We start from the raw sequence: 8,324 nt of genomic DNA, 5'->3' as shown, positions 1-8,324 counted from the left end.
AGAGATTTGGAAATGCGCCACTCCATTGGCGGCCACATATAGACTGACAACCACTCACAGACGAAACCAGAAAAATGATATATAGCGAAGTTGTTGCAAATATCAGAGATAAAAGACAGTTTTTTAAATCACAGGATTATATTTAGATGTGCTTACCAATTATAATAATAATACACCTCACTACAGCAGGTGACAAACAGAAGTAAAATGGTATAAAGATCGCTCCTCTCTGAACTTAACTAGTTTGAATACTTTTTTAATTCCTTTGACCATTTTTGTTGATCTGAAGCAAACCACTGATTGATAGACACTAAAGTAAGACAGCAGAACCACAATGCAAACTGGAAAATCAAATAACACAAGGAAATAAATGACAAGGTTTATTTGGATTCAAGCCTTTCTTCTTCTCATCCATTCTCAACATCACAGCAGGCACCACAGGCAAATACATGCTGGCAAAGTAGAAGTACCACAAATGAGGAATAAGGTGTTCTCACTGCTTGTTCTTGCAGCTCTGAGCATCAAAACTAAGAGGGATTATTGGAAAAGTCTGACAGGGGGTAGAAGGTGTGTGGCAACAGGCTGTGCAAACTATACACAATAGTGGCAGCAGTGAAGGGAGGAGTAAGGGCTCTAGCTCTTCCTTGAGCTAATGTCAGTGCTTGTGAAAAGGGGCGACAGCGACGTGCTTTCTGGTGTGTCTTCTCTCTTGAGAAGCAGAAAGGCTTCACGACTGATCCCCAGTAGCTCCCGGAGACCCCGATTCTCAATCTGAAATCAAAGAAGGAGGAGATTTCTTCAGCAACAAGAGACAAAGCAGATAGAGAAAGTTAAATGTTTGGATGAAGGAATATTTTGGATATTTTTTTATGTTTCAATAAAAAAAAAAAACCCACAACTTCCCATCATCTAATAGGCTGATAATGTAAACAGAAGGCTCTTCATAGGTAGCTGAACTACCATTCTATTCTTACTCTCCAACAATAATTGAAAACTTTTGACACTGTATACAGACTTGGAATCACACTTGCCATGACCACAGTCAGAACCAGCACTAATACTTCACCACGGGCAACAGAGAAATGATCAAGTAAAGAGGAAATGTGTGACACATGGGTCGGAAAGTCAAAATAACTTCGACTTGAATTGAACCGCTCCTGTTCGGTTAGCAGCCGACCGGACAGATTTTTCTCGGCAATGCAAGAGTGGGGGAGTGGGTTGCCAGAATTTTGTCAGCTGTCTCGCAGAACTAATATCACCTCTGTGGCGCATTTTTGTGCATCCTTAATCTTGTATATGAGATATGTGCATTACTATCAAAGTAAATTTTTTAAGTATACCTCCAGCTGCTTAATCCTCTCCTCATCTTCACAGATGCGCCCCTCATCCACTTCTATCGCTTTCCTCATCACAGAGGCCATTTCATTGATCTTGTCAATGTGTGCCTGCATTTCCTGCAACAAAAAAAAGGTGTTTTGTAAAACACACAGTTGAAGATTAGTATTATTTGACTAAGCTAACAACTAATAAAGAAGGACATAGTTCTAACCGTTGTGTGTTGCTCCTTCAGCTGGGACACGATGGCCGGGTCGTCTCTCTTGCTGGCCATGAGCAGCCTGAACACTTGCTCCCTGTATTTGGTCATAATGAGCTCTAAAGCAGATTGATGCTCCTCCAACGAGGTCCGTAGTTCTGCAGGCAAAGCAAGAGTGAGTGCACCAAAACAGTAGTGAGAAATATCTCCAGATTAATAAAGACCAATGAAATGAGCATGGATCTGCCCACACTGTTTAGAAGCGGCCTGCTATATGCATATTTGTAAAATCCAATTTTGAAACATTAACAAACTACCTTTGTTTTCGTGCTGAAGCTCTCTAATTTGGCGGTTTTCCTGTTGGATTCCGAGAATCAAACTGGAGCGAGGGCGGTGTCGAGCAACCTGATTCAAGGCATCAATCTCATCCTGGTACTAGCAAAACAACAAAAGATATCAATTGTGGAAAAATAACTAACTGTGCCTTAAATGTGCCGTTGTACCTGCTTCATCGCTTCGACTCGCTTGTTCAGTGAAGTTGTCTGTTCGATCAGCATTTCTGCAGCATTGTCATGGTTACGTAGCCTTTCCACCAGTGACTTGGCATCTGCCAGCACCTTTTCCAAGTTGCAGTTCATTCCTGAAAAGACATGGTGGTAAAGTTATAAACTCCTACTATAGGTAATAAATACATTTCCTTGACAATAACCATTTATGCTTAGTCCACGTTTGTTAGCTATATTCTGTAACTGTTCTGTTTATTTAGCTGCTTCCGTCTTTCAACTGCATCACTACAGTGAATACATTCTTGGAGACCGCTCACCCATTCACCACTGTCAAGCAACTACACTTGTTACTGAGACTGTGTGTACTGGAAGAACAGGCAACAACCATATAAGTAATACAAGCGAAGAAAACATATAACAAAGTAGTAGCACGAGACTTTGCATTTTCTTTCATAAGGTCATACATTCCTCCCTCAACAACAAGTTGGACATGTCAGCCAAGTAGTCAAGGATTAAAACTGCATACTTGAGATAAGCAGCTTTTCAGGAAACCCCTATTAAGATGCATATTCATTTAAAAATATTTCCGCAGTATAATCGACGCCAAACGTATTACTATTTACATTATGAACATGTCTGTCAAGGACTGTACTACACGATCACTCTCCTGTTGACACTTTAACTGCAGTGTCAGCGAAATACATAGCATAAATATACCATCTGGAGACGGTGTACGTGCAACAAAACGGTGCACATGAATTCGGAAAGGTTATATTCTCATGTTATAAGATCGAAAAGGAAGCCACATTACATGTCTAATTACTGGCCTAAAGCTCAAGTGGTAAAAGGTTGTCAGGGCTAATCCAATTGAAAACAAAGCCATGATATCCAGCACAACCGTTCTTAAACATCCAAACATTTTCCTTAATATAGTACCAAGATAATGGTTGTACCTGGGGAAGCCAAAGTGCACGACATTTGGAACTTGGCTCGCCTGTTTCTTCCTGGTGTTATCAATTGGTAGCTAACTTAGCTACATGCTAACGTCTGTCCCCATTCTTGAGTAACGTCGAAAAATTGTTGGCAAAAGTGTTTCAAAAAACAAAGTTTCAGTGGTGCAGTAATGCAAATTCCGTGAAAACGTCGTCTTAAAAAGAAGTGCTAGGAAGTCAAGAATGTATAGCACGGGAGCTCGGCGCGTATAATCTCGCGAGAACCCATATTGTTGTTTGATAAAACATCGTTACATCGCCATCTAGCGATTCAGTTGAAGAGGAAATACGCTTTATTATAAGAGGAGATTAAACATTCTGTCCACAAAAAAAGCATTTCCACATATCACCAGGACTCTCTCTCTCTCACCCGAAACACTGCACTTTAATACGAGGTCGAATTGTTGGGGTTGTCATACAGCCTCCGAACAGACGAGGCGGTGTAGTATTTGCTGCGTCAGAAATTCAGAAAGAGACAGAAAAATGGCGGACCGGTTGACACAACTTCAAGATGCTGTGAATTCGGTAAAAACATCTTGACATAGCTTTGAATGGGTTACAACAAAGATACGATAGCATAACGCCTCAGGAACATTGTTGGACTTACGTTGTTTTTTTTAACTCGCTTGTGTATCTCTTTTTTAGAACGGTCGCGTTCCTCATCAATTCACATTATATTTATCGTTTAAAGCATTGAGTATTTAATTATGTGTTGTATAAACATTGTTGATTACTGTTGATATTTGAGTCACTCTGTATCTAAAATGCATTTTCTTTTGATACTGGTTTCATCTGCTTTTGTTTTTCTCCAGCTTGCAGATCAGTTCTGTAACGCAATCGGAGTTCTGCAGCAGTGCGCCCCACCAGCCTCCTTCAGCAGTAACCAGACCTCTGGCAACAATGACCAACCGCCGAACCAAACCGAAGGTGTTTAACAACATTGCAGCGCAGGTCAAGCCTGCTATCTGTAGATTGTTCTTGATGTGCAGTGTTATTTTCATATTCACGACACTTTATAAAACTGTTTCTTTGTGTCCTCCTTTCAGAATATGCTCAGCTGTTTGCAGCGTTAATCGCCCGAACAGCGAAAGATGTGGATGTACTGATCGACTCCTTACCGAGTGAGGAATCGACTGCGGCTCTGCAGGTCAGTAAACGTTCGGCAAATGAGGCATCTATAAATTGAATGACCTGAGGAAGTAGGTAGGTTTTTCGCTAGTTATCTTTTTTTAAACATCCCCACATCTATAAAGTGTGGGGATGCTCCCAATACCGCTTTTTTGCCGCCTGAGGATGGTACGCAATAGCTGTACCATCCTCAGGCGGATGGTACAGCCTGAGGATGGAGCATAATGGAATAAAGTAGCAGCACCTTAATGTAACTAGGGTTAGTGTGGTGTAACAAAAGATCATCTGATAAAACCAGTGTCTCTGTAACTACTAATGTCATCTGATGGAAGACTAGCTTATTGAGCATTTTCTTAATGAAACGCATTCACGTATCGGATTTGTTTTTGTCACTGCAGCTGTAGCGCCTCAGAATTCAGCTGATCAAAGACTACAATCTCTTTGGGGCAGATGCTCGGGTGGATGACAATAAAATGACATCCTATAGATGCCACTTTTCATGGTGCTGAACTCCGGTCTGAAGGAGACACTGTGCTGTGCAGTGCTCCATAAAAAATGGAACTGGCGCTGACTACAAGCAGAGCGAAGTCCAGCACTGTTACGCGCATCAGGGAGTATATTTGGCATATGAGAACGCGTGGATGCGGCATGAGAATGGGCGACTGCCTTTACAGCCATGTAAAAACCTGCAATGCACTGAATTCGCTGAATATAGTGAATACACTGTAGTACGTATCAAGTGCTGTCATGAGTGAATATTTGATGGGCACGAGCACACTGAAATAGGCCAGTATCGGAGCGAGTACCGTTACTGGTATCGGTATCAAGTCGTCCCAATTAAAGTGTTTGCATTGAGGCGATTTTGCTTTTTTTTTTTTTTTTTTTTTTTTTTTTTAATCGCCTAGAGCTACAACACGTAGACGACTATTAAATGCGTCGATGTCTCTCTTTTGGGCCCATGTGCAAGTGAGCACACATGCAGCATTAAAACAAGACACTTGGCCTCAAATCACTGCGCCATATTGAAGCATTACCAAGAGGCTTACAAACCAGCGCTAACCACAGGCAAAACCAAAGCTAATGAAGTGTATTGTTTTGAAAGACCAGAGCTTTCGGCTGCTAATAGCACACCTGGACCCCAGATGCTCATTCCCTGGACATGTAGTCGATGAAAAGAACAGCGGTCTATCAGGTTATAAGACAACATTACAGTATTTGATAAGTCAGGTTTACATTGGGTGTTTGCTCATTTTTCATTTAAAGGGCAATAAAACATTTATTTTATATGAAGCAACTTGCCTTTTTATTTGTTTGCTTGAAAAATGTTTTCTATACAGTGTTCAGTATTATTGTTATTTCATAGGTCATGTAGTTAATTTTGTGTGTGATTTTGTTGAGGAGAAAAAAAAGAAAAAAGGCAATTTGCAAAAATTAATATTCCCTTTGTGACTTTCAACAAAAAAAATAGTATCATATTAATTTTTCATGCATACACTAAAAATCAAATCGGAGAAAAGGAGAAAATATTTCTTGCATATTTAAAAGTCAGGAATATTATCTTATATTACATTAATATCCTGTAATTAGATGAGGGTTTAGGAATCCTCTAAAATTCTCAAATGATGTGTGTTTGACTCGATGTACAGTACGATGACAGATTCAAAACTTGGATCCCGAAAGGTTTAACTACGGTTATTAAATTCATTTGTCCACAAGGGGGCAGTCAGATCTTTTGAGAGTCAGACGCAAAAACATGGACAAGGCAATGAAGATTTCTTTAGGTAGCTACATGTCAGACACTACTGAAACCAAAGCATTTCTGTGTCTTAAACACGCCAAGGGTTCCTTGAAACTTCCATGTCGCTAATAAAATCGATGCCACCAACTTAAAATATTTCCAAACAGAAGAATGGTATTGTGACTAGTAAAGGAGGGAACACAATGTAAAAGATCAGGGAGCGAGGGAGGCTTTGCAATTACCGAAGAGAACTGGGAACACATGTCACATAGAGGACATGGGCAGGATCAAATGTTAGGTGTGAATTTTTTTTTTTTTTTTAATGACACCAACACAGAACAAAATAGATGATTGGATGATGTATGTAGGAGGTGTGGTAATGAGGGAGCCAGAGATGAATTTACATTTGCAAAATATTTTTTCTGAGGAATTTATATTTTCATTCAACGCCTTATGTCTTAGGGTTACGTTTACGCCTTATGTTTTATGTAACATATCCATGGACAGCCTCAATAAGATGGACAAAAGAATGTTCGATTTTGTTGAGAGGGTTACGATGGGCTCTCACAAGAAATTTATGACAGTTTAATAAATATCATTATTATTGCTGGAAATGGTGCTTCACGGCAGCACTTTTAAGAAGAAAAGAAGAGATTACTTCAATATATCTGCTTAATATAGCATGTTGTTTGTGTATGTGCATAACCATATTCCATACATTCATGTTTTTGTCAAAGCATATGTAGAAAATAATCAGATTGACTGGGAATAAAAACATCCTGAAGGGGTTATTTGCATCATTTGCAGATGTTTAAACTTGTACTTGGGATGAATGAGCTTTTTTAAAATCAAGTTTCTTAAAATCTTCTCTGTCCTCCTCTCCAGGCTGCTAGTTTGCGGCAGCTAGAGGAAGAGAATCATGAGGCTGCTGCCCGTTTGGAGGAGGTTGTGTTTCGTGGAGACATTCTGCTTGAGAAGATACAGAGTGCCCTGGCAGACATCGCTCAGTCTCAACTACGCACACGCAACGGAGCCCCTAGCCAACCTTCCCCTGCAGAGTCCTGACGTGCAACTCTTAAAATGAGGTCAATTGAAATTGGACAACATTCAGCATCACCTTCTGAGGAATTGGTCTTGTATGGAAGAAGATAAGTCTTTATGACCTATACAGACCTGAAATTCATTGAGGAAATTGTATCACTTTTTGTTCCTTTCTTCCACATCAGTTATGTACATATATGTGAATTGCCGTGCCATGCTTTGTTTGTAAATAAAAGTTCATAAAAACTATGTTTTACTGTTTGTAAAGAGAAATATTGCCCACACAGGCAGCTCAGCCAAGGAAATGTGAAGAGTAAACCAGAGTCAGTGTGAAAACCTACCGGTACTGTCAAAAACAAAATCCCACATGCCGAGACCCAACATGACCCAACTATGCAACAAATTAGATTTAACAAAAGAAGAAACGAAAGGGCTGGGGTTTCTGCATAGAAAACTATTTAGACATTATATACTATTATAGACCAGCAGAGAACGATTCAACACAAATTGGTATATGCTACATTGAAACAAGAGGGACTGGTTAATGTTTTACAGTGTTATTGTAAAAATTTTATTTTGACCAGAGATAAGACATTAACCTAGTGTGCCTGATATTTTTGGAACACATTACTCATACAATATGTGATATTCACTCCTTTTTTATATTCACTTACAAACGGTTCCCCGAAAGTATCTGTGTCATCCTATAGTTATGCCTTCCATAAATATCTACATTTGAAGTCCATTCTGGACATTTTCCTCGGAAGGGTCAATGAGTTTATAGCCCAAATCTAAATAAAGGTAATGTGTCATGGCTCAGTGGGCCCCATTGATGTGAGGAATATAAAAACAGCCCTGTCTGCTGGACACTGCACCCAGACGTGTGAACAAGACACACCCACGTCTGCACAAGCTGACATCATTGCACCAACAGTCACTAAGTCACAGAGAGCGTCCAAATAAGGTGCTAAAGTTTGGAATAAACGTCACTTTGGTACTAAATCCAATGTCCTCATCTCAGGGCTGTGTCATGGAGATAGTCAAAAGGGAGGCTGTTTGTGGCGAACTTAGGGGAAATTAGGCAATTTCCTGTTGAATTTCTTGAAATAATCTGTGGTACAGTCCCTTAAAAAACAATCTGAGCATTTTGTACTATGACTTTCAACACCATACAAAAGAAAATGAACATAAATCAGGTTATCATAACTGACCCTGCACAGCAGGTTTATCTAACTGAAATCTTGTTTTATGGCGGTTTGATTGCTCTGTCATTTGTTTTAAGGGAACCCAAGGTGGTTGGATGAACTATCCTGTTTGAACCTTTGTGTGCGAGGTGGCCTCATGACATGTTCAGGACCTCTGACCCTCCATAAACTGGGATAGTT

The 8,324-nt window shown here is 39.9% G+C and overlaps 2 protein-coding genes across 3 annotated transcripts; one reads left to right on the top strand and one right to left on the bottom strand.

Moving 5' to 3' along the window:
• Positions 1-344: 344 nt before the first annotated feature.
• Positions 345-3,484, bottom strand: fgfr1op2 (FGFR1 oncogene partner 2). Of its 2 annotated transcripts, none has more exons than XM_053862754.1 (6): positions 3,403-3,484; positions 2,038-2,174; positions 1,852-1,969; positions 1,550-1,692; positions 1,341-1,454; positions 345-771 (listed from the first exon to the last, which is right to left on the bottom strand). In XM_053862754.1, the coding sequence occupies exons 2-6, from the start codon at positions 2,170-2,172 to the stop codon at positions 634-636; spliced, it is 648 nt and encodes a 215-aa protein (XP_053718729.1). In that variant the 5' UTR covers positions 2,173-2,174; positions 3,403-3,484; the 3' UTR covers positions 345-633. The 2 variants fall into 2 exon arrangements, with proteins under 2 accessions (XP_053718729.1, XP_053718728.1); XM_053862753.1 differs by lacking the exon at positions 3,403-3,484 and adding an exon at positions 2,994-3,362 and having other exon boundaries at positions 347-771.
• med21 (mediator complex subunit 21) lies at positions 3,280-7,169 on the top strand. The gene is made up of 4 exons (XM_053862755.1): positions 3,280-3,557; positions 3,845-3,959; positions 4,079-4,179; positions 6,784-7,169. Exons 1-4 carry the CDS (start codon positions 3,516-3,518, stop codon positions 6,961-6,963), a joined length of 438 nt encoding a protein of 145 aa, XP_053718730.1. The 5' UTR covers positions 3,280-3,515; the 3' UTR covers positions 6,964-7,169.
• The last annotated feature ends 1,155 nt before the right edge of the window (positions 7,170-8,324 follow it).

Source organism: Synchiropus splendidus, chromosome 4 (genome assembly GCF_027744825.2).
Source record: "Synchiropus splendidus isolate RoL2022-P1 chromosome 4, RoL_Sspl_1.0, whole genome shotgun sequence".
Classification (NCBI taxonomy): domain Eukaryota; kingdom Metazoa; phylum Chordata; class Actinopteri; order Syngnathiformes; family Callionymidae; genus Synchiropus; species Synchiropus splendidus.
Note: the sequence above shows the minus strand (reverse complement) of the source record. Positions and strands in the feature narration are given on the sequence as shown.